This window comes from Adiantum capillus-veneris, chromosome 17 (genome assembly GCF_014529385.1).
Source record: "Adiantum capillus-veneris isolate H3 chromosome 17, ASM1452938v2, whole genome shotgun sequence".
Taxonomy (NCBI): domain Eukaryota; kingdom Viridiplantae; phylum Streptophyta; class Polypodiopsida; order Polypodiales; family Pteridaceae; genus Adiantum; species Adiantum capillus-veneris.
In genome coordinates, this window is record NC_140947.1 from 121312358 (window position 1) to 121338914 (window position 26557).

At 43.2% G+C, this 26557-nt stretch overlaps 1 protein-coding gene across 4 annotated transcripts in view; it reads right to left on the reverse strand.

Moving 5' to 3' along the window:
• Positions 1-1514: 1514 nt before the first annotated feature.
• The window catches only part of LOC147437991 (uncharacterized), a 78713-nt gene continuing 53670 nt past the window's right edge, over positions 1515-26557 (reverse strand). For 2 of the 4 annotated variants that reach the window (XM_086487380.1, XM_086487378.1), the window contains exons 2-10: positions 8935-10116; positions 8197-8278; positions 6839-6896; positions 3868-3965; positions 3647-3742; positions 3492-3562; positions 3053-3179; positions 2840-2910; positions 1515-2425 (exon numbers count right to left, since the gene is read on the reverse strand). In XM_086487380.1, the coding sequence (XP_086343506.1) occupies positions 3065-3179; positions 3492-3562; positions 3647-3742; positions 3868-3965; positions 6839-6896; positions 8197-8278; positions 8935-10116 (1702 nt within the window). In that variant the 3' untranslated portion in view covers positions 1515-2425; positions 2840-2910; positions 3053-3064. Of the gene's footprint in view, positions 2426-2828; positions 2911-3052; positions 3180-3491; positions 3563-3646; positions 3743-3867; positions 3966-6838; positions 6897-8196; positions 8279-8934; positions 10121-26557 lie in introns of all 4 variants that reach the window. The other 2 variants (XM_086487379.1, XM_086487382.1) reach the window with 2 other exon arrangements.

Consider the following 26557-nt stretch of genomic DNA (forward strand, 5'->3'; position numbering starts at 1 on the left):
ATACACAAACAACTTTATATTAGGAAAAACCTACAAACTTCAACAATAAGCTTGACATCATAATAGGATTTGTGATTCATGGAATCACATAGTGACTTAATGCAAAAGGGTATGGTATTGCACACGATGTCGTGTTCAACCTGACCACATAAAATTCTTACTGAGAGGGAGAAGGTTGGTTTAGAAATCAAATTTTGGGTCCAACAAGTCAACTATGCCAAATGGTATTCAATTATTTTGCCAAAGCGAAACTAGATTTTTATAAATTACGCTAATTATTGATAGTACTTGAAGGGACAATTTTGTGATAAGTAAACATGTTTGCACCATTAATATTTTTGCAGGTAAACTTGATCCCAATAATAGGTTCGATAGATGAACAATGTACTCAAAAAAAATAAAAGGTGTTCCTAATGGCTTCAAAAAATTAATAGGTGCTCCCACTTCAAAGATTCCACTCAAAAACAAGAAAAACAATGTGTTAATCTATAGCACGTAATGACACGCAATGACGAAGCACATAAATTTGCAACAATATTACCTAAGAAAGATGAATACAACATTGAGAGAGAGGGAGAGAGAGAGACTAATGATAACTTAGAAGAAAACGCTTAAGAAAAAATGAAAGAATAGAGTTAAACATCTATTTATATGGACACAAAAGGTCTTTTGACTTTCCATCTTCATTCGTCTTTTGACTTTCCACCTTCATTCGTCTTTCCATTTCCTAAACTTACCCTTCACTCATGCACTTAATGTGTTTTGAAAGAATTTTTATTTTTTTGAGATTGGGGAGACCTAATCAAACCATCATGCACAAAATTACAATTATATTGTAGAGACAAAGCCATCAACCAAGACCTAGTCAGACAGTCTAAACTCCCAACAACCAATGCCACTGGCAAGTAAAAATTATTATCGCACTATGAAGTTAAAATCGGAGTTTATGTTTTGCTTGTTTCTACAAATAGTGCGACCATTAGTTCTTTTCATTTTGAGCTTGAAGCACTATTCAGTTATACAAGTAAAAGCCATTTGCAAATGATTATACTTCCAACCATTTGCATTTGAAACATGTTCAAAAGTACGCAAGCATTTCAGAATTTTCCTTGGACACAATGACCATAATCTTCAATGGAATTGCCACAAGATTCTCAAGCAACATCAACAAAAGTAAAATCTTCAAGCCCACAATGAGCTACAATACAATTTCCCTTGCCGCGCAGTCGTTGCAAGGGTAAGCCTTTGAAATATTCCAAGCTTTGTGAGTCCGCAAGTACCCCACATTCATGTCCCTCCTTCAAATTACAAGAAAACACTCCAGACAAACACAAGCAAAATGGAAAATTTTCAAATGGTATACACAGTAAGCAAGCCAAGTCATATTTGCAAGCTTCTATAAAGTACCAAGCAAGAAAAATTTGGAGTGATGCAATATAAATGGCATACAAGCTTCTACAAAGTACCAAGCAAGGATGGGATCTACAAGCTTCTACAATGCCTGAAAAGGACAAAGCAAGAAAAGGACTCATTGATAAGGTCTTACAACAATCTGATGCTCAGATACTACTAGATCATTTGTAAGTAGAAAAGTCTTGATCATCAAAGCTTACTTGTTGGAGCAAATGCCTCGGTTATTCCCTGCCTTGGCTATGATAAAATCTCAAGACAATAACATAATTTCGTTATGTACATTGGCCTCAATGGATTTTTCTCCCTCAGCACGGCCACCCAAGGTAACGAAATAGCCAAGGCATATGAGAGCAACGCCACTTCAACACACCAGGTGTTTCCCGAAAGTGTCGGACGGGACTTGGATCTAACAAACTTTAAGGTATGAAGCTCAAGCCATACCACTGGAGTTAATACTATTTCAATCTCAAAAGATTATATGGGTGTTTTCATCATGCTTCGTGGAACTCCAAGAAAACATGAAATAGCGTATAGAACATGACGTGAGAAAACGAAAATATGATACTGCTTGTAACACGAGTAAATGAGCTGTAAGGCCAATATTTTTGAGGCGAGATCATCCATGGCACCTTGGAAAAATGCTTCTTTGCTTCTGAAGAATCCAAGTATAAAACAAATCATGAAAAGAACAACCATTGCTTCATCTTAATCCGAGGAGCGTGGGCGTGAGTGACTCAAATTGTGGAAAAGGGATTGATGACATAAGGCTTTTTACAAGCGAGGTCATACGAGCTAGGGTGTAAGGGACGAATACCACAAGGGTGTGGGAATCATAGAAACACCCAAAATTCATCTGGCGCCTTTTAACACTTTTGACTTAAATACCAACTCATCCAGAGACCTAACAAATTACCTTCTCAAAAAGAGGCTCTTTCTTTTGTGGTAATTTACAACCAAACAAATTTCACACAAAACTTCTGTATGTAGAGTGAACCATCCTTGCTTTGGTTCTCTGGAAAAGAAGAAAACAAACAAGTGAGCATACTTGAAGAACAAGCTTCCTGATTACTACACAAAAAAGACGACAAAATATTGAAATCTAACAATAGGCCAAGATGTTGAAAGAAGAAACAATGTATGAAAAGACAAACTTCTTTTCCAAACATAAAGTTGTTCTGTCTTTAAAAGAAAGTTGGTTGGCGTTACGTGATTTGCATATGTGCAGCACATACTACTTGTCCAGAGCACATACTTTATGAACACATATGGAGCGATAGATATGTGGAGCACTGAAGGAATGGAGAAATCACATTACTGTGCAAAGGGAGTCGACTTCAAGAACACATGCCATGGAGGTGGTCATACAATGAATGGAAACAATAAAAGTTGAATGTTAAATATAAGAGGAAACACACAATCTACTTGCCATAACTGCAGACCCCAACGGGGTTTGGACCTTTCAGCAGTTTCCACGTTTGGAGCATAGGACTGAAAAGACTGCAAAACCAGAAAGCCAACAAGAATTCACTAAGAGACTTGATTTAATTTGGCATGCATGTATGCTACTAAAAGCTGTACTAAAATTAGCAATGCAAACAGATGACATGCAAAACATCGATGCAAATAATGAGCCACTTGCCTCATAAAACCATCATAGCCAGTTTGGCGCTGCTACATTTGGTTGAGACTCTTGTTCTTCAGTCTTTGTTAGAGAACGATATTGCAGCTTCACACTCTCCCCATTATCTAACGTTCTTACAACATACCTTCAAGAACCCAATGCATGGATAACAGAGTTACCATGCCAGCAAAACATATGCCTCTATAAGGTTAAAAAGATAATGAAATGTATAGAAAACATATACCTCTCTAAGGTTAAAAAGATATTTATAAGAAGAGTAGAAGACACTGACAAAGAAAGAAGGTTCTTCATTTGATTATTAATCTGATTTCAATGAGAAGGACAACTTGAAAATCAAGCAAAAACAACAAATAAGAAAAGAAGAAACAAACTTGCCTATCTGAATAATAAAAATCCTCAGCAAAGCTGTCAAAAGAACCTAGTTTGTTTTTCTTACCATCCATTTAAACACTGTGTAGTTATGATTGCATTCCGTCCAACAAATCGTTCTGGAGTTCTCTTATTTCCCTGCAAACCACTACAAACCTCGTTAAAAACCTATTGTGAGTTGTGTGAAGGTGCATCTGAGACTTGGGATGTGATCAGCAATACCTTGATCAAAACTTTATCATTGACCTTATAAGGAAATTGCACACCCTTGTGCCGGGAAAAGTCAATTGGAGCAAGCTCACCTATATTCTGCCTATCCTGTTGTCAAATAATAACAGCCAAGCAAGAAATAAAAGAAATGTGTAAGTAGCATGCAAGTTCTGCAGAGGAAAGTTCTGGTGTGCACAATCCATCTCAATATCCTAAAAGAGCACAAATTTGACCTGCTCCATTCTTTCTCTTCTCCTCTTTGCAGCTCTAGATGCATTTTCCTTCCAGCGTTGCTCTTCTCGTCTGTATGCTTGTACAACTAGCTGCAAAGCTGCCAAAGTTCATGGAAAAGATTATTGACAAGAAAACAACCACTGCTCCAAATCGAGGAATGCACTACATGCCAATATTAAGGGTTGAGAGAAAAACTTGGAACTGTGACAGTCAACAAAGTCCACATCGGTCACTTGAAGAATGATGTCTGACATGAATTGAGCCAACAACCTCTCAAGTCTACTAGTTCAAGCCAGAGCATGACTCAATTGTCCTCGCAAGCTAGAAAATCTTTTGAACAAGCGTAGCGGTGATGCAATCCTAGCCATGTGTCTCACAGGTAAACGACATTCTAACCGGATCACAATCAAACACTCCATGCTTTATTTTATGTGATGAAGAGTCAACCCCTCAAGACCACATCGGCCTGCAACACGAGTGGTGAAGGGAGTTCTTGCCTAAGAACGTTCATTTCAGTGTTCCAAAAAGAGGCAATTAATCTAAGAAGGAATATCTTGTGGTGACATAAGATACCTATCCCAAATCATGTACTAGGGTAGGTGCATAGGCTGGCCTTGAGGCCTAGGCTCACTTCAGGCACTATGCACAGTCCCAGCCCAAATTTTAGAGTCATCTGGATCCATGACATCTGATGTCAGGAGTGATGGAGAGAAAAGAGACAGGATCTAGCAGTCACACAGTCATAATCCTTATGTTCACTTATGTTAAGATGGTATGGAGTACAGACACACATACACACACACGAACGTATGTGAGATGTAGAGAAGACAACACACTGATCGGGTCCCAACTTAAACCTCTCAAGAGCCCCCCACTCCATTAACACTGCTCATGCAAACTCGCTGGTCTCCAAACATGGTCTAGTCTTCTTGATGTCCAAATATGATGAAGAGATGTCGAGGCTTCTACTTGCAAGCGGGCGGCTGCAAATTGCAATATAGATCAACAAACCCTAGTAATATGGATGGTGGATGTTGATGCTTCTACTCACAAGCAGGCGGCTGCAATTTGCAATATGGATCAATAAAGCCATTGATACCAACAAGAAAGTACCTCAGCAGCCCCAACTGAGATGGTGTGGACCAATAATGCAAGCCAAAGAGATGCTAGTAGAGCTGGTTGATGGCTATGCTAATGCCAATGTTCAAGGTGGTTACCGGCAAGCCAAAAGGAAGAGGCTCCTTTAACAACCTTTATGGGGGATCTCAACATTCCACCAAAAAGGAGAGGTTTTGGGCCTATTAGGGTCACCGAAAATGAGACATGTTCCTTGGAGATTTCCAGACACACAGCTGATAAAAGGTCTTGATTATGGATTACATCCAATAATGTGCTTCTTGTTCCAGAATCCGGTCAACATTGTAGCATCACTAGGCAATGGCCTATATCATGCTTATTCAGGTCTGGGAGATACCTTGGATCTCAAGCCTGCATATTACTTTCTTGGCAGTTTAAGAGTTCTTAAGTGTGGCGGTTGATCCAGTTACAGGCACCTGCTTTTGGTACCTCCCAACGGTCTTTCCCTTCGAAGGTGATTGGGAGCATCTTTCATCACTATCAGTATGGATTGTGAGATGAATTGCGTCCTATGTTTAGTATTGGGCAAAGAGAGCTAAAGTTCGCTACGAAAGAGATTGCTAAACCATCTACTTTCACAAACTCACCTTAACAGAGAGATTAGCAGTAAAGCCTTGGAAGAACAAGTGCTCGCTGCTACTGCTAGCCAGCCATCTCTGCCTCATTGCTCTCTCCTCTCCTGGTCGGCATTCCGCTTTGCGTCACACCACTTTCTTTTGTGTTGCACGCTTCCTCCCCTAATTGCTCTGCAGTCCCCCACTCCCTTTTCTGCTGCGAGGTCTGCATTTGTGCAGGTCATAGACAGTCACTTCTAATCTTCAATTCTCGATTGTCTCCACCTGGAGGGGAAAGCCAGATCTTGGTCACTCGTTCTTGCTGCCATACCTATAGATCTCAGTCCATAACGCCCTATTCCTCTGCTCAACAGCTCCTGCTTTTTAGGTCATAGACAGCCACCTCTACCATTGCTAACAACTCAAAAATCGAAACAATCGCCAAAAATGAGACATGAGGGTGGACACCCCGGGTTTCATGCTGGTCCTCATGTGAGCTCCATCTCCCTTTATTGCATGCCATGGAAAATTCAGTTTTGTGTAGATTTGATTTTTGCTGCCTTCACTTTTATGAGATCAGCAGCTTTGCCTTATGGCTGCGTGGGAGTTTCAACAGCGGTCCTCCTTTTTAGCTGTGTTTTATCTTTGATTGCATTTTAGAGGGGCCCCTTAGACAAAGACCACTAGTCTGCAGATCATCCGAAGTTTGCAAAGGTGGCCTTGAAGCGCAAGGCCAGGAATTCGATGACTCTGGTATCCTACTTGTGCAATAAAAGAAGTACCTACAGGGGCACTAACAAGGTGGTTCAAGGCAACCAACTCTCCACCATGTACAGGCCTTCTAGCCTCCTGTATCCGGTTCTTTCCCACTACACCTTGTCGGTCAGTCTCCCCGCCATATCGATAGGCAGAGATTAGTGTATTTACAACCTGTGTATTTCCAGCCAATGATGTGCGCACTGAAGCAGACACGACCTATAAGCTCAATATAAAAAAATAAACATAAACAAATTTTACTGCAGAATTCCTATATAATATGCCGACTCTCAAGTACGTCAAGTCTCCAGATCTTTTCACATAATTACCGATGCTCCACATGCTCATAATTGACGAGGTCTATTGCATCATCTGAGCTAGTAAAAGAAACAAGTGCCCTAAATAAAAGCTATAAAAACCTTTGATTCCCAAAAAACAAGAAACGAGTGCCCTCAAACAAAGCTAGAAAAACCTTTGACTTCCAGGAAACCAAGAGAAATCCTAAAGAGACGATTAGACCAACCATGATTTGGAGCCATATCCTCTCGTCTTGCTGCTGCTCCACATGATATGCATGCATTCTGCACAGGACCAAACAATCCAGTTTGAAACGACTACCTTGATGTAAGCAAAAAATTGTATTGCCACTTAATTAGGGCACTTACCCAGCAGTGTGCAAAAATAGACATAGCAAGCTATATCGCAGATAACCAAAGACTTTCAGTTTAGGGGATGGGATGTTGGTGGGTCTCTTTTCTAAGTTTTTTTTTACCTCTTAAGCTTTTAAGGAAAGGGTCGCTGGGGGAAGGGTGGCCTCTGCTTTTGCTTTTGAGCTTAGGCAATGAATTATTTGTTGGAGAAGGGCCTTGATTTTATTTTTGAGAGCTTCTTTTAGCTTAGTGCCATTTTGAGTTGCACAGTGCCTACAACTTGTGTGGTCAGGCCATCAATGTCCAAGGTGATCAATTTCCAGCTTGTTTGTCAATCCATGCCGGCTCAAACCTTATTGTGTTCTTCAGAACGTGTATTTATTGCACTACATGTTGAATAGAAATATCTAAATTGCCCCTTACCCGAGGAACAAAGTATACCACAGGGTTAAAAGTCATCCCCATGGATCTTAACAATCCTAATCCTTATCAAGTTTCTGGAAGATTGGACAAATAAAAACAGCTAGATAGCTCGTAAGTGTTGAAATTATATTCCAGAGAATTTAAAGTGCAATAGTCTCTAACATTTACTCCATTCTTTGTTGTTTATAGGCCACTTTCCAGACAAAGAACCCCTTGTTGTATACAAAATGCAAGATTTTGGATCTTTCCACATGCTGGCTCAAAATTGGCCTTCAAGTAAATTATCGCAAGCATTCAAGTAGACATTTGGAAGAGAGTGATTAAGTTGGTAGAATACATGCAGCAAGAAAGCTTACAGAATCTGAGCATCAGCTCAGTCATGAGTTCTGCTGTCTCATTCATCATTTGTGTCATCAAATCCTAAGGTGTTGGCAAGAAATCCTAAGCTCTTGGCCAGTAAATATGAGCAAAACCAGGGCGGCAGCAGCACTTACTGCTAAAGAACCTATACCGACCACTGAATTTCCCATTGCCCCTTGACCATGAGCATCACAGAAACCATGCCCTGCTTACACTGACACAATCCAAACGTGATATCTTTGTCCTTCCTACGAAGCATGAAGGATGGAGCACCTATAATTTAAACGATGCAAGTACATTCTTTTTCCAGCCGAATATTCTATGTACAAATTTAAACTTGCATCAAACCAATGCCATTTGCAAATTACATAAAGTCTCAACCAGCAGGAGAGTCTAAAAAAGCACAACAGAGTAATAGTTCAATCCTGTGACGAGGTAACCTACTTACATTCTCTAAAACACGTTGAAGGCTCTCGCTTCCAAAAGAATGGCCACATAGAAGTATTGTAGCATCATCCATGAGAGCACCCCTGGTTCAGAAACATGGGCGCAAACTTAAAACATTTAAAACGACATAGGTTAGAGGTTCAATCATGCAATCCAAATTAACAAAAAAGAGGTGGAATAAAGACCAAAAATGATTTGACCCATAAACAAAGAATTTTATCTCTTTGCTCCGTTAGTCAAAGGGTTGGTTAGCCCTTCATACCTAATGGAAGCTAAAAAAAAACATTCCTAGTAGCAGGTACTCTAATCTACGCTTCTTGAAAAAGACCTTGGCCACACTGAGTCAGATAAGAAACTCAGTTTCAAGCAAGCATAGCAATCATTGCTAAGGTTAATTGGTACTCTCTCAAATCACTCCTACTAAGACTCTTGAGTCTTAAGCAACAAATAAGAAACTCATTACCCTTCATTTACACCCGATTTAATTCTGACTACTCAAAAAGACCCGAGAGTATGGCTTTTCTTGCAAAATATGTGCTACTGTTCAAATTTCCAGTAACAGACAGTTGATAAATACTGAAAGATTGGCCAATTTATCTTGTTGCAAATCCAGAATCAATTTAGCTAGTAATTACAGTCTTCAGGGCCGTAAACCTCAAAGCCAGGACCAATTGATCTAGACCCCCGTCTACCTTGACCTGACTAAAAAAACTGAAAGGAGATTAAGCTTCAAACTTACGTAAGCGGGTCGGTCAAAGCAGATCGAAGTGGCATCTCCATGGTTTCATGATGTTTTCTCTGGCTGAAGGTGACAATTTGACTTTCTTGGTCCTTCTGAGAATTCACTGATGTTGCCTGAACGAGTGAGCTATAGCACTGAGCTGTCGCTGATCGGATCGGTACAGCTTCAGGTACAGGTGAGCTATGTGCATTTCGCGACTGCTCATTACTGTAATTACCTTTTTCTTTGTCATATCCATCCTTCAAACTTGTCTCCTTCTCTATGGTATCCCTGAAGTATCCATGCGAAGCATGTGAGGCACCAAGCCCACTAGCCACCACCAGCGTGCCATTTGGTGCAGCAGGGTTGCTATCTGTATGGCCTAAAATAGGCCCTGCAGAGGGGGGGGGAGAAAAGGAATTTAAAAAAGGAATAGTGGATGATGGGGATAGAAACATACTCACTGGCGCAGCAGATGATGCAGAAGCATGTGATGATAAATCTCTGTCAAAATTTGACTTTTGAAGACTTTCTGACCCTTGTAGGCTAGCAACTAACTCTTGCCTTGTAACCTCTGCACCTTTATTTTGCATGGGTCCCAGAGCTTCACAGTTCCTTTGACCTGACAACCTATGGTCAACTAATCCTGCTACCTCTTGATGAGATTCAATGTCTTCACCTTCACCATCAATATCTCCATCATCATCATCCTCTTCATCGGACCCATCACTCTGTGATTGACCACTGCTCCCACCATCTCCATCTTCCAATTCTCTATATTCTGCTTCACTTCCCATTTCGACAGGTTGCTCACTTCCTGCCCAGTCCAAGACTCTTGGAGATGTGTTTATGGCATTAGAAATGTGAGAACTTCCATTAGCAAACCTCTGGCCTTCATCAACCAAGCCCTCACTTTTATTAGTGGAGGTTAGCACTTGACTGTTGCCACTATTGAACTCTCTTACTGAGCCTGCTAAAAAGTGATCCCTATCCAAAGTTCCATATCCCTGTCCATCAACACTGCCTACAGTTTCTGGCCTGAAACTCCTTACTGGATCACCTCTTGATGGAACCCCTGGCGGGCCACCATGATACAAACGAGAAAAGTGTTCCTGGTGCATTAACCTGGCTGACAACGCATTAAAACTTGCCTCCATATTCTGTGAAGACACTCCACCTAGTATGCCAGCATCCTCTATTCTGTCTTGTAAAAGAAAACATTGAACACATTAAAGCTCTCTCTCTCTCTCTCTCTCTCTCTCTCTCTCTCTCTCTCTCTCTCTCTCAGTCTCAGTTTTTGCTTAGTTTTTTGCTTAGTTCACATCGACCAATCTAGGATCCCATAGTATATATCTTTGTTTTGTACTGTTGTTATGTTATTTTGTTACTCTGACTTTGTATCAGATCCACCACCTTGTAACTTTCTGGTCTCATAGGTCACTATGGCCTTTTGAAGACGTTAATATAACATTTCATTTCTCTCTCTCTCTCTCTCTCTCTCTCTCTCTCTCTCTCTCTCTCTCTCTCTCTCTCTCTCTCTCCCCCCAAGGCGTGATACATTGGCGTTGTAAGAAGGCCTCATTAACTTGGGAGTCGATCGACGCATCCTTGACCAAGTGACATGCATCCCATCTTCCAAACCATTTCTTGATATCAAGCATCCACCCCGAACTTAGTATTTTGCTCTTGCATGTCTTTTGAACCATTTGACTTGCTTCATATGCGAGACAGGACGTTGGGGCACTGGCGAGGAGTGTCATCGACTTTGCACCTTATGCCCTCGTCAAGTGCGAGAGTTAGTACCACACACTACTTGAGTGCTCAGCTTTTGACCACATTAGGTCCTCTTTTCCCCATATATTCAGCCATGATCTCTCCCTACATACCTTCCTCTCCCAACCACGATGTGGACTCTCTATTGCGACGCTCATTTCAGCCATTTTTGAGCATCGAGAGTCACTTATGAACTCCACTCACACCACGTGACATGTTCATTTGGTCCCATAGGTCATATTTGACCTCCCAGGACGATAATAAAACTCTCTCTCTCTCTCTCTCTCTCTCTCTCTCTCTCTCTCTCTCTCTCTCTCTCTCTCTCTCTCTCTCATACTGATTGGAGCCGACCACACCTATCTTGCACTCTGCTTCACTTACGACCCCACACACCCATGACACGCACCCCTCACACCATGATCCATTTCACACATGAGCTAGCCCCCTTATACTCGGCAAAGGTCGAGAAGGGACTCCTCCTCCTCCACCCCTCTACACCGCTACCTATGCTTGCCTCCCACATCACATCTGTTCCTCAGACATCAGCCATCAACTCTTTCCCGCACACCACCCATACAAGCCACACTCCTCCTGTCACAAAGTGGTGACGTGGCTGCCCAGTGTACACACACTAGCCCTAGGTGCGGGAAAGACCTTCTATGGAATGATGACGCGGGAGCAAAAACCCTAACTCATACACACACTCTCTACCCACGCGGCAGTTGCAGGAATTTTCGTGCAGTGCTGACGTGGCAGTCCACGTTCTGCGGCACAAATCACGGAAAACCGTACAGCTGTCATGGCAGCTTTTGTGCGGCAGTTTTTTGGCAACCTTTGCTTTATTTGCTCCACGCAATTGGGAAAGAGAGAGATTCCTTTTTGCTTTATTTTATAAAAGCATAAGAGAGAGAAAGAAAGAGTCTCTGCTTTATTTTATGAGGGCTTTATTTATCAAAGCTTTTGAGTTTTTGATTTTCAGCTTTTGGGGCTCTGATTTTGGCAACCCTTGTAATCTTTAAATATGTGAGCAGGCCTCTGTACCAGACTTGGACACTTCAAGTCAAGAACCTACCGCAACAACACCAAATAACCACTTCAAAACAGTTCACAGTTCACAATTTATTCGACACTGACCAGGCGGAATTCCATGCCTAGAGATATTGGCCCCAAAGACTCGCGCCCCTTTCGTATTTCTTTTTGTATTGATCTGAGTTCAAAGTACAAGAGTGCGGGCAGGCGCTCACACTCAGACTCTGCGTCCAGACGCTCTGAGTTGTGAGAGACCAGCCCGTTTATTTAAAGGTTACATGGGATGCCAAAAGCAGAGCCCTAAAAGCTTCTTTAAAAAGCTGTCCATAAAAACTACCTCTAAAGGCTTTCAAAACTAAAGCAAATCTCTCTCTCTCCCTTTAAGTCCTTGCGTGAGAATCCACGCAGCCAAAACTTTACGTAAAATGTAGCGTCCCCCCGCGAAAGCGATGTCAAACTGCTGTACAAAAGACAAAGCCTTTGGCATCTCTATAACCAAAAAACGTGTCAAATTTAATTGACTATCCACCTTCCTTAAACTCTCGAACTTTCTTACTTTTGTCTTCCAGAAAGTCATACTGGTTGGCTTTGTAAAAATTCTTCTTCTTTGCATAAAAGTTGTTATCATCAGAGTATGAATTGTCTGTAGACGAGTCCTCTGTAGAACTGTCACTCACGGGGCGAGATTTAGACATCTTTGCCTTTTTCTTGCCCTCTCCGAAGCGTTGCTTCTTGCTTCGCTTTTTGCCGTTTCGGTCTTCTTCGCTCAAGTCAGATGAGCTAGAAGAACTATAAGAAGAAGAAGAAGAAGAAGAACTGGGTACTCATTCAAATCGAACACGCTTCTTCTGTTTCTTTGCCTTTTCAAATGTCGACTAACGACCCAAATAACCGGGGAAGTCAATGCCTTTCTTCTGCTTTTTGCCGTGCTTTTTAGCTTTGTTCTCTGCGTCAAAAAGCTGAGCAATCGTGCATCAACCACCTCTTCTAATTCCTTCTCTGTATATTTCTTGTGAGCATAAGATTTCTTGAGAGCGGGTTTTGGAGGTGGTGTTGTGGTTTTCTGCCACTGCGCGTGCACCTCCTAGAAAGAAGTCTCACGCATATATTTTGCAAATTTCGGGTCCTTCGCAAAATTGAGCATCATCTTTGTTGCATCGCCGATCAATTGATGACGCTCCATCTCTCGACGCTCCGCCTAAGTAGGCGGAGGCGGGCCATACTCCTTGCCGGAATCTTCGTTGTGATTCCTTCCCGCAGCTCCGGATGCAAAGGGAGTCAACTAATCTTTGCCTAAAGCCATAGGTGCCGCGGAAAAAAAATTGGCATCGGATTTCCCGTAGAAGAGAAATCGGCCGTGCTCAGATACCATTGTAACAGACTTGGACACTTCAAGTCAAGAACCTACCACGATAGCACCAAATAACCACTTCAAAACAGTTTACAGTTCACAATTTATTCGACACTGCCCGGCGAAGTTCCGTGCCTAGAGATATTGGCCTCAAAGACTAGCGCCCCTTTCGGTATTTCTTTTTGTATTAATCTGAGTTCAAAGTACAAGAGTGCGGGCAGACGCTCACACTCAGACTCTGCGTCCAGATGCTCTGAGTTGTGAGAGGCCAACCCTTATTTAAAGGTTACATGGGATGCCAAAAGCAGAGCCCTAAAAGCTTCTTTAAAAAGCTGCCCATAAAAATTGCCTCTAAAGGCTTTCAAAAATAAAGCAAATTAAAATTTCTCTCTCTCTCCCTTTAAGTCCTTGCGTAAGAATCCACGCAGCCAAAACTTTACGTAATATAAAGCAATATCGAAAGCTACGCCAGGCTGAAAAGCGAACTGCCGCATATGTCCTGCTTTTTGTACCCTCAGCCAGCGTGAATCGCGGAAGGTGTCGTACAACATGCCACGTAATCTTTTTGCGCAAAATGAAGCTGCTGACAAAATTCCTCACGCTCGGGTTGTCCACGCCACAAAAGGGTGTATGTATGGGGTAGTCCCCCCCCCATCCTTGCCCGAGAGGGTGTGTGTGTATGTGTACTGGAACGCCACATCACTGGGTTGTGACATACCCCCCTCTTGAAAGCATTGTAATCGCCCTCGATTACGCCTGCAAAAAAGACAAAAGCCATAAATTGTCTTAGCAGACAGTGACTGTTAGTACCTACGTACTAGGAACATCCATCTAGCACATGTATCAATCAACAGTCACGTCACACGACATCACAGGACATCACTAGACATCACAGGACATCACATGACAAATCACATTCAACATTCATTCGGATCTTAGACCATGATTTATCGGCAATGTAGCTAGCAATCGCATCTAAATCCACTTAGAACCTCATCGATGCCGATTGACTAGCCCCTATTGCAACCATGTCTATTTGAGATCATTCAAACGAAAATGCTGCAGTCATTTCGTCTATCAGTTCCTGCACTTAAAAACAAGTCAAGAACAAATGGCCGGATCCATTTGCACTCCTACTGCTGACACAATGTGTCCCAAAAAGTGTATCTCAGGTAGAAAAAATTCACTTTTCTTCGCATAACTCACTAACTTGTGATCTCGTAATGCCTGAAAGACCTGAACCACATGATCTCTATGTTCTGCCTCATTCTTGGAGAAAACAATGATATCGTCAAAGAAAGTGCCAACAAATAGCCTATACTCTCGAAAAATCCTATCCATCATCCGATTAAATGTCGCAAGAGCATTGGTTAAGCCAAAAGGCATCACCAAAAACTCAAATAACCCAAAAGTCGTCCGAAAGGCTGTCTTGTAGACGTCTCCCGATGCGATTCGGATCCGATGATATCGACTCTTCAGATCAATCCTGCTAAAAGCTGAGGATCCCTGTAATCTGTCGAGTATATCATCGATCCTAGGAATCGGAAATCTGTTCTTGATGGTGATTTTGTTGAGAGCTCTATAACCGATGCACATTCTCCAAGATCCGTCTTTCTTCAAAACCAACAACACTGGAGAGCAATATGGTAAAGTACTAGGTTGGACAAGACCCTTTTCCCAGAGGTCTTTCACTTGGTGCATAATCTCTTCATTCTATGCTCGGCTCACACGGTAAGGTGGCAGGTTCGGTGGGGTGCTTCTAGGTATCAGATCAATGGTATGATCTTCAGGACAAGCAGGTGGTAACTCGCCTGGCAGGCCCTCTGAGAAGCAATCGGCATGAGAGTGGAGAAAATCTTGGCGTTCCTTATCAAGTTCAGACATATTTGTCCTATCCTCATCACTTAACTCTTTCATAAAGATCGAGTAAACAAACAGACTGGATTTCATTAATTTTGAAATGGCCGAAGACGATACAATAGGGACACTCGTCCTTAAGTTTGGTGTCAAGTACGAGGGTTCTGCCCTTCTCTGTGGTCAATGTCGCTTTCCTTGCCCGATAGTCGACCACGGCGTTGTTCTTGTGGTACCAGGGAATTCCCAAGAGAACGTCACAACCTTCCAAGGGCACTATTTAAAAGTCCTCAAGCCCCAAATACACCTGACAATGCAACCAAAGTTTGCCAATGATAGGTGTAATGGCTACGTCCCTACTAAGTGCCGCTAGAACTGCCTCCGCAAGTGGTCCCATCCAATCGGGAGTGATCTCGAGCCGCGCCACCAATTCCGGTCAAATGAAGTTTGCCTTGGCTCCTCCATCAAAGAAGATCAGGGCCTCTTGGTCTTTCACTTTGCCCCAAGCTCGGCAAAGTTTTGTACTCTTGTCCACGGTGCTGAGATCCGTACCCACGCAATCTGGAACCAATCCTGTTTTCATCTTGCCTTTTCTTCCACGTTCTTCACCTACTCTCGAACTCTCAAGCCTTTCATCGTCCTTGTCATTCTGTTCTTTCTGTGCCTTTTTAGGGCACTTAGCGGAGATATGTCCAATTCCCTGCATCCAAAGCACTTCCCTTCCCTTCCCTGATGAAGCGAGCTCTCTCTTGAGGAGTAAGCTTGGTTCATGCATCTCTCTTTTCTCGGTTTCTCTTTCTCTTTCTACTTTCATTTGTCAAAGTCTGTTCAGCTCTTTGTGTCATGATCTCATCGGTGGGGTAGGTCAGACTGCCAGAGTGAATGGCAAAACCCCCTTTCTCATGACTCATCAACTCCTGAATAGAAGCTGACTTCTGTTCCAAGCAGTGATCTCGGATCTCTGTAGGTTGACCCAAGGTAAACCGCTCAATCTGTTCGTTGAACGAGATTTACTTAAATGAAGATGCGGGTAGAAAAGAGCTCCAGAATCTCTCGCAATAAGTATCCACTGTATCCTTCTTGGTCATCCGAAGATGGTTCCAAGCAATTCGTATATCACGTTTATACTCTCGAGTCAGCCATGAGGAAAAAAAAAGCCTCTTGAATTTCAACGATTTAACTCGCGCAGTCTTGATTAATAGAAGCGTGGACCACCAAGTTCGAGCATTCCCCTTAAAGTAAGAGACAGCTCTCCGAATCTTAGAGTGCTCGGAGTAGAGTCCCCCCACGAAAGCGATGTCAAACTGTTGTACAAAAGACAAAGCCTTTGAAGCATCTATATAACAAGAAAACGTGTCAAATTTAATTGACTGTCCACCTTCCTTAAACTATCGGACTTTCTTACTTTTGTCTTCAAAAAAGTCATACTGGTTGGCTTTGTAAAAATTCTTCTTCTTTGCATAAAAGTTGTTGTCTTCAGAGTCTGAACTGTCTGTAGACGAGTCCTCTGTAGAACAGTCAGTCACGGGGCGAGATTTAGACTTCTTTGCCTTTTTCTTGCCCTTTCCGAAGCGTTGCTTCTTGCTTCGCTTTTAGCCTTTTCGGTCTTCTTTGCTCGAGTCAGATGAGCTAGAAGAACTATAAAAAGAAGAAGAAGAAGAAGAAGAAGAACTGGGTACTCCTTCAAATCGAACACACTTCTTCTGTTTCTTTGCCTTCTCAAATGTCGATTGACGACCCAAATAACCTGGGAAGAGAGTGCCTTTCTTTTGCTTTTTGCCATGCTTTTTAGCTTTGTTCTGTGCGTCAAAAAGATCAGCAATCCGTGCATCAACCACCTCTTCTAATTCCTTCTCTGTATATTTCTTGTGATCAGAAGATTTCTTAAGAGCGGGTTTTAGAGGTGGTGTTGTGGTTTTCTGCCACTGCGCGTGCACCTCCTGGAATGAAGTCTCGCTCGTCCTTCGCAAAATTGAGCATCATCTTTGTTGCATCGCCTATCAATTGACGACGCTCCATCTCTCGACTCTCCGCCTGAGTAGGCGGAGGCGGGCCATACTCCTTGCAAGAATCTTCGTTGTGATCCATTCCCGCATCTCCGGATGCAGAGGGAGTTGACTGATCTTTGCCTGAAGCCACAGGTGCCACGGAAAAAAAATTGGGGTTGGATTTCCCGTAGAAGAGAAATCGCCCGTGCTCTGATACCACCGTAACAGACTTGGACACTTCAAGCCAAGAATCTATCAAGACAGCACCAAATAACCACTTAAAACAGTTCACAGTTCACAATTTATTCGACACTGGCCCGGCGAAGTTCTGTGCCTAGAGATATTGGCCCCAAAGATTGGAGCCCCTTTCGGTATTTCTTTTTGTATTAATCTAAGTTCGAAGTACAAGAGTGCGGGCAGGCACTCACACTCAGACTCTACGTCAGATGCTCTAAGTTGTGAGAGGCCAGCCCGTTTATTTACATGTTACATGGGATGCCAAAAGCAAAGCCCTAAAAGCTTCTTTAAAAAGCTGCCCATAAAAACTACCTCTTAAGGCTTTCAAAAATAAAGCAAATTAAAAGTTCTCTCTCTCTCTCCCTTTAAGTCCTTGCGTAAGAATCCACACAGCCAAAATTTTACATAAAATAAAGCAATATCAAAAGTTGCGCCAGGCTGAAAAGCGAACTGCCGCATATGTCCTGCTTTCCGTACACTCAACCAGCGTGAATCGTGGAAGGTGCCGTACAGCATGCTGCGTCATCTTTTTGCGCAAAATGAAGCTGCTGACAAAATTCCTCACGCCAAGGCTGTCCATGCCACAAAAGGGTGTATGTACGGGGCAGTCCGCCCCCCTATCCTTGACCGAGAGGGTGTGTGTGTATGTAAACTGGGCACGCCACATCACTGGGTTATGACATACCCCCCTTTTGAAAGCATTGTAATCGCCCTCGATTACGCCTGCAAAACAGACAAAAGCCATAAACTGTCTTAGCAGACAATGACTGTTAGTACCTACATACTAGGAACATCCATCTAGCACATGTGCCAATCGACAATCACGTCACACGACATCACAAGACATCACTAGACATCACAGGACATCACATGACAAATCACATTCAACATTCATTCGGATCTTAGACCATGATTTAGCAATCGCATCAAGATCCACTCAGACCCTCATCGATGCCCGATTGACTAACCCCTATTGCAACCATGTCTATTCGGGATCATTCAAACGAAAATGCTGCAGTCATTTTGTCTATCAGTTCCTGCACTTAAAAACAAGTCAAGAACAAATGGCCGGATCCATTTACACTCCTACTGCTGACACAATGTGTCCCAAAAAGTGTATCTCAGGTAGGAAAAATTCACTTTTCTTCGCATTAATCACTAACTTGTGATCTCGTAATGCCTGAAAGACCTGAACCACATGATCTCTATGTTCTGCCTCATTCTTGGAGAAAACAATGATACTCTCACCAGGAAGTGTATTTTTCCTGTTGCCTTCAATAAATAAGTACTAGATATTTTTATTTATTTTTATTTTTACTTGTTTCCCTGGGACCCTTGAAAAGGTGCAAGTGGACATTGCATGGCCAGTGTGAAACGGTTGCGGCTGAATAGGTTTCTCACATCGGGAGTCTGGGTCAGTCAGTCGGGGACTGGTCGGGCCAGTTAGCACTGCATTCTGATGAGATTGGAAGCCTGTGCCCGCCAAATGAAATCTGGGCCACTCGGAAAGTCACAACTTTATAAGTGAGTGGGAACTAGGGAATTAACTCAAAGGGGCAAACTGGACACTTGGCAGGAGGAGGTTAATCTTCAGGACACCTCAGCAAGAGGAGGCGCCCAATTTGAGACAGAGGCTGATTTTTTATCACAAGTAACCTACAATGTGTGTGTGTGAGTAGTGGGTGCAGGTCTACAGCTTTAATGGAAAGCTTGCCTTCTCCTCTCTCACGTAGCGCGATGATTTGCTCTCGTGCATCTCTCTCTCCCCTTCGACACATATGGTAATGCCCCACTAGATGGGCTACTCAGATGAACATGTACAGTTCTCGGGGTTTATGCGCGTTTGCCAAGGCAAGAGCCTTCTGAACAGGAACCGGATTAGCTAATTGCTAATCCCCCATAGGTACGCACAGTTCAATCGCGAAAGATTGCGAGTTTGGAGAATTTTCTTGCGTGAAAACTCGTCCAATTCACAAGGGAACTGTCCCATTGTGTGCGGGAGCCCTTGGGACACACATAGGCGTGTTCGCTCTGCTAAAAACAATCCGAAACAGCGAATTACAGCCTGCTGTGTTTTTCTGCAGGTTTAGGGTTTCGCACCAAAACTGCAAGGGAACACCGGGGGAGCCTTGTGAGAGCCTTGGGATGCGTGTACAGGCTTTTGGCCACCCGGCAGTGACAAACAGAGAATTACAGCCCGCTGAATTTCTGTGACAGCTCACCAGAAAGCTTCCAGATAGCAAGGGAATCCGTCCTAGACAGGTGCTTTTGACCTATAGGGGTTTTTGCGCCGTTATGCTGCCGAAATCCGGTCGAAAACCTCCGTTTTCAGCCCTCGCCAGGTTTGGACAGCTTTGTGAAAGCTTGTGCTAAGTGGTCGGATCGTCTACCTTAATTTGAGTAAAGAAATACCGAAAGGGGCGTCAATCTTTGGGGCCTACAGGGTGTCGGTCTCGTCTGCACAGTGACATTCAACTGTGTTCTCTTCCCTTCTTAGTGCTCTGTGTAAAGTTAACAGGTAATTGAAATAGTACCGCCCTCTACGTTGTATAGGCCGGTTATGTGGTTCCATCGACGGGATAGTCACTTTTTCTTCAAAAAGTGCAGCGTGGATTGTTGTGGTTGAAAGCAACACAGAGCTTGTCGATATGGCAGAGAAGAGATATACTCATATGAATCCAAGATAAGCCTAGATTCACCCTTGAAGGAAAGTGCAAGGTATAGACCTATGGTAGAGAGACCAAGTACCTGAAGAGGGATCTTCCCCACATGGCACAGAGAAAATTCCTTCAACTCTTCAAGAAGAGGACAAGTCGTTTAGAACTCAACTGCGTTGCTGCATGGACATGTTTCAGCAGTTGGCTAACAACCCAAGGATGCAGGAGTTCTTACAGGCTCCGACGCAGGGTTTTCAGCCTCCTACACAGGGCATGACTGAGCCGTTGCAGGAAAAGGAAATTTCCAATGCGCAGAGGACTCATGATGCTCGAGGGAAAGCCCATGTGGTTGAGCAACTAGCGGTGTCCAATGATCCAAAGCAACTTGCTTTAGCTGGACAGGAACCGTTTGTGAATGGTCAAGGGAGCAATGAACAGGCTATGCGTCAGACCCTTCCATTACCTAATACTTATCCTGGTTGGTTCAATATTTCAAGCTATGGCTGGACTTGCCACAGGTTATATGCCAGGGAATGTGTTTGGGACAATGCAAACAGGCATGGGTAACCCTATGTACGCGAACATGGGTGTCCAACCAGGTTTTCAGGGTGCCTATGGCCAGTTTCGAGTGCCTGGAACACAATTTGGTATGGCTGGTTTTTCACAGCCATACGTACAAAATGCAGATATGACAGGGAAAACAGTTGATGCGAGTGCTGGAATGAACACTCATGGAGCACCACTGTTCCAGACACCTGTTTATGATAATGTGGCTCCTTTGAGTCAGCTTAAGGATTACAAGGAAGGTGGGCAGGGAGTGAAGTTTGAAACTTTCAGAGGAACTGAGGACCAATTGAAGGCCTTAACCTTCATACAACAGTTTGATGCAGCTTATGCTGGAGGAAACTTCACGGAAAATGCAGCCATACGTACAAAATGCAGATATGACAGGGAAAACAGTTGATGCGAGTGCTGGAATGAACACTCATGTAGCACCACTGTTACAGACACCTGTTTATGATAATGTGGCTCCTTTGAGTCAGCTTAAGGATTACAAGGAAGGTGGGCAGGGAGTGAAGTTTGAAACTTTCAGAGGAACTGAGGACCAATTGAAGGCCTTAACCTTCATACAACAGTTCGATGTAGCTTATGCTGGAGGCAACTTCACGGAATCTTCAAAGATACGCAAGGCTACCACTTTCTTGAAAGGGAATGCGCTTCAATGGTGGACTGCATTGTTGAACCAGGGTCAAGCCCCAACAACGTGGGTCCAATTCAAACAGCTTTTTGCGCCTGCATGGTTGACAAACACTTTGAAGTGGAAGTGATGACAGAATGGCACGAGTTGAATGCTAAACAATGTGCGAATCTAGAAGAGTACAATAAACAGTTTTGGGCCGCACTGTTGCCAGTCACCTCTTACAGGTTTGTGCCATTGTCAGAACAGATTGCGAAGTACGGTTGCGGATTGCCCAAGAAAATCAAGGACTACTGCACAAAGACTACTGTCATGAATATGTTTCAGTTGATAGAGAATGCAAGAGTGGCCAGCAATCTGTCGAAGAGAGATTCCAATGGATTTAATAGCCACAAGAAAGGGTCCCAGGGCAAACGGTTTTCAGCCAAGGGCAAGGCAATGTTGCAGCAAAGCCTTCTGAGCCTCCCACAAAGAAGCCCTCCACTGAAGAAGCTGATTTGTCCAAGAAGCAATCTAAATCTTCTTCGAGACAAGGACAAGGACAAAAAAGACATTTTTCTAGTAAAACTTTTGAAGAAAGGAAAGCTCTTAGGGAAGCCAAGAAATGCTATATTTGTGAACAAGAAGGACATTTTGCACATGAATGCCCACAGAAGAAGTCACAGGATAAGGATGACAAGTCAGACCATAAAGGGAAGAAGCCAAAAAGCCAAGTGCAAGACTTGTTCCAGATTTGGTTGGAGACCAGCCAAACACAGCTGCCACGGAGCTGTGCAGAGCTTGGGGCAAAGTTAGAAACCAGACAGTGCTGGTTTTCTTTGATCCAGGAGCTCGTGCAAATTTCATATCACCAGAATTGGCATCAAAGTTGGGCATTCGTGCAGAGGAGATGGGTATGACAGTGGAAGCAGGTTTGGCATGCCCAGGTCATTCTAAGCCTGTTACTCCCATTTTGGGGAAGCTTCGTCTGCACATTCAGAGCTATGTGGATGCGGAAGAATTTCATATTATGCCACTTGAGGGCTGTGATGTGTTACTGGGTATCCCATGGTGTTACAGGTTGCATGCAATGGTGGATACTTACAACAAAAAGATTACCCTTGTACATAGAGGAAAGACTCATGTCCTTGATGTAAAGCTTAAAGGCGAGTCTGTTCCAGTTGTTTCTGCTTCTGCTATTTCATCTGTAATAAAGAATCATCTTTCTGCGTACTTGATCTTTGCAAAAGAAGTACCTGAAGTTGTATCTAATTTGTCTACCTTAGATAAAGACAGGTCAACTTTTTTGAGTGGTTTCAATGATTGTTTTTCGGACTCTTTGTCAAGGGAGTTACCTCCTGAGAGACCTGAGGATCATACTATAGATCTTGTGCCAGGTTCTAGTCCACCGAATAGACCACCATACAGGGTTAGTGCAGCCCAACAGAAAGAGATTATGAGTCAGGTCAACGAGCTTTTAGAGAAGGAGTTGATTCAGCCCAGTTCATCCCCTTTTTGTTCGCCTGTACTCTTAGTGCAGAAGAAGGATGGTTCATGGCGCATGTGCATTGACTATCGTGCCTTGAATAAGAATACCATCAAGAACAGGTTCCCCATACCGAGGATAGATGACATTCTTGATCAGCTTGAGGGAGCGTCATTGTTTACAAGGATAGACCTAAAGAGTGGTTACCTAATACCATCAGATACGCATTAGGCCAGAAGATGTCTATAAGACTGCGTTCAGGACAACATTTGGTCTTTATGAGTTTCTTGTCATGCCATTTGGTCTCACAAATGCTCCTGCCACGTTTAATAAAATGATGGACAGAATTTTTAGACCACATAGAAACTTCGTGGGTACCTTCTTTGATGACATGATTGTCTACTCGAAGTCTGAAGAGGAGCATAGGGATCACTTGACTGCAGTTTTCAATGAGTTACGTAAGAACAGGCTACTCATTAATGCGAAGAAGAGTGAATTCTTTTTGCAAGAAATTCACTTCCTTGGGCACATTGTTTCAAAGGATGGGGTACACATGGATCCCGCTAAAATGGAAGCAATTAGGTCATGGCCAGACTTGAAGTCCGTACATGACATTCGAAGCTTTCTAGGCTTATGTTCCTACTACAGGAGGTTCATCCGAAATTTTGCTGAGATTGCTTCTCCACTCCATGCACTGCAAGGAAAAAGTGTTACTTTCAAGTGGACAGCCAAGGAAATTTTATCTTTCAAACACTTAAAGAGAAGCTGACTTCAGATCCGGTAATCATTCTACCAGATCTTTCGAAACCTTTTGTGGTTCAATGTGATGCATGTGGCCATAGTCTTGGTGCAGTTCTAATGCAGAATGGCCGAGTAGTCGCATGAGAGCAGAATTCTTTTGAAGACTGAAAGAAACTTGCAAGTCTATGAGAAAGAATTGTTGGCAGTAATTCATGCTCTCACTAGTTGGAAACACTATCTGCTAGGGGCTGATTTTGTTGTCCAAACAGATCATCAAACCTTGCGATATTTTCTCACACAGACGAAGTTGTCTGAGAAGCACATGCGATGGGCAAATATCTTGTCAATGTTCCATTTTCAAATTGTGCATGTGCAAGGGAAAAAGAACGTGGTGGCTGATGAGTTGTCACGAAAGCCCCAAATTTCAGCAGTGTCAATTCCGTACCATTGTGAACTAGACGAAATGAAGACACAATATGCTGAAGATTCAGATTTTGCAAGGATTTATGACTAGCTTGTTGATGGGCAACATCATGAGCACTATATGCTTAAGAATGACTTTCTTATGATGCATGGAAAGTTATGCGTTACTAAACAGTTACGGCCAAAGATTTTGATGGAAAGTCACGCTCCACCTTATGCTGGACATCGTGGAATTGATGTGACAGTGAAAGGGGTTGAGGCATTCTTCTATTGGCCAGCTTTGCGTCAAACATTTGTAAGAGCATGCTTAGTTTGCCAAAAAGTCAAATTTGACAGGCAAAAGCAACCGGGATTGTTGCAACCATTGCCGATCCCTGATAGGCCATGGGAAAGCATAGCAATGGACTTTATCTTTGATCTTCCAAGGACGCAAACAGGCAATGATGGGATTTGGACTATCATTTGAAGGTTCAGCAAGCAAGCCCATTTCATTCCTGTGAGGAAGAAGATAAAGCCTAAACACATGGTCAAGATATTCATGAGCAATATCTTTAAATATCACGGGATGCCTCGGTCAATTGTCAGTGACAGGGATCCACGTATGACGAGTCTTGTCTGGAAGGCATTGTTTTAGAACATGGGCACTACGCTAAATTCTCTTCTTCCTTTCATCCGCAAACTGATGGACAGTCAGAAGAGGCAAATTCTAATGTCCTAGACCTGCTCAAATGTTATGTGTCAAAGCACAAGGCAACTTGGGAACACCATTTTCCATTGGTTGAATATGCTTACAATAACATTGTGCATACGTCAATAGGTAAGGCACCATTTGAGATAGTGGAAGGAGGAAAGAAAGTCCCGCCCATTTTGCAGACTAAGGACAAGATTTTTGAGGCAGACAAGTATGTACAAGATATGGATGAAACATACAGGAAGATAAAGATTGCTCTTGAGAAGACTCAAGCTAAGCAAAAGAAAGCTGCTGATCGTCACCGCCGTGAACTTGTATTTTCACTTGGTGATTGGGTGCTTTTGCGCTTTGAAAAATCCAAGTTAAAGAAAAGGAAAGGCAAGGAACGTTTGTTTCCTAAGCTCGATATGCGATATTATGGTCCTTTTCAGATTTCAGAAAGGATCAGCAATGTAGCTTACAGGTTGAAGCTACCAGAAGGCTGGAAAATACATAATGCTTTTCATGTCAGCCTTCTAAGACCCTTTATTGGTGATGTGCCAGAGAATATGCTTGATGAGGAACAGCCCGAAGTGGAAGAATTGGATGAAATCCTTGTTCCTGAACAGATATTGGCACATAAAGAAAGAAAGGTTAGAGGAAAGGTTGCAAGACGCTATTTGGTGAAGTTCAAGAACTATCCATCGTTGGATGCCAAATGGATGGAAGAGTCTGAATTGGTTGATTCACCTCAGCTATCGCAATTGTATCTTGAAGCCTTTCAGATGGAACCCACAGTGACTTGATGTAGCCTTTTCTGGAGCAAGGCAAGGGCATGGTTCATGATGCTCAAGAGAGTAGTTAAGAAATTGTATCTACTCTTTCCATACAGAATTTAGCTCGAGAAGTTTGTGCTTGAGAGTACACTAGAAGACTTTTATGCTTGATATATGTGTCGTAGCCAGGTTGGTGGGATTGTTTAATCGTCCAACGCTACATTTCCGGAAGCATGTATATCTTGGATTCCCATCATAGAATATGTGTGATTTCAAGAGATACCGCATGTATTATTGACATGCAAGCGAGGTCGCTTGCAGTATTTCAAGGGTGGGGTGTGTCACCAGGAGGTGTATTTTTCCTGTTGCCTTCAATAAATAAGTACTAGATATTTTTATTTATTTTTATTTTTACTTGTTTCCCCGAGACCCTTGAAAAGGTGCAAGTGGACATTGCATGGCCAATGTGAAACGGCTGCGGCCGAATAGGTTTCTCACATCGGGAGTCTGGGTCGGTCAGTCAGGGACTGGTCGGGCAGGTTAGCACTAAATCCTGATGAGTATGGAAGCCTGTGTCCCCCGCCAAATGAAATCTGGGCCACTCGGAAAGTCACTTACAACTTTATAACTGAGTGGGAACTAGGGAATTAATTCAAAGGGGCAAACTGGACACTTGGCAGGAGGAGGTTAATCTGCAGGAGACCTCAGCAAGAGGAGGCGCCCAATTTGAGAGAGAGGCTTATTTTTTATCACAAGTAACCTACAGTGTGTGTGTGTGTGAGTAGTGGGTGCAGGTCTACAGCTTTAATGGAAAGCTTGCCTTCTCCTCTGTCTCATGTAGCGCGATGATTTGCTCTCGTGCATCTCTCTCTCCCCTTTGGCACATATGGTAATGCCCCACTAGATGGGCTACTCAGATGAACATGAACAGTTCTGGGGGTTTATGCACGTTTGCCAAGGCAAGAGCCTTCTGAACAAGAACCGGATTAGCTAATTGCTAATCCCCCACAGGTACGCACAGTTCCATCGCAAAAGATTGCGAGTTTGGAGAGTTTTCTCGCGTGAAAACTCGTCCAATTCACAAGGGAACTGTCCCATTGTGTGCGGGAGCCCTTGGGACACGCGTAGGCGTGTTCGCTCCACTAAAAACGATCCGAAACAGCGAATTACAGCCTGCTGTGTTTTTCTGCAGGTTTAGGGTTTCGCACCTAAACTGCAAGGGAACACCGGGGGAGCCTCGTGAGAGCCTTGGGATGCGTGTACAGGCTTTTGGGCACCCGGCAGTGAAAAACAGAGAATTACAGCCCGCTGAATTTCTGTGACAGCTCACCACAAAGCTTCCAGATAGCGAGGGAATCCGTCCTAGATAGGTGCTTTTGACCTACAGGGGTTTTTGCGCCGTTATGCTGCCGAAATCCGGTCAAAAACCTGCGTTTTCAGCCCTCGCCAAGTTTGGACAGCTTTGTGAAAGCTTGTGCT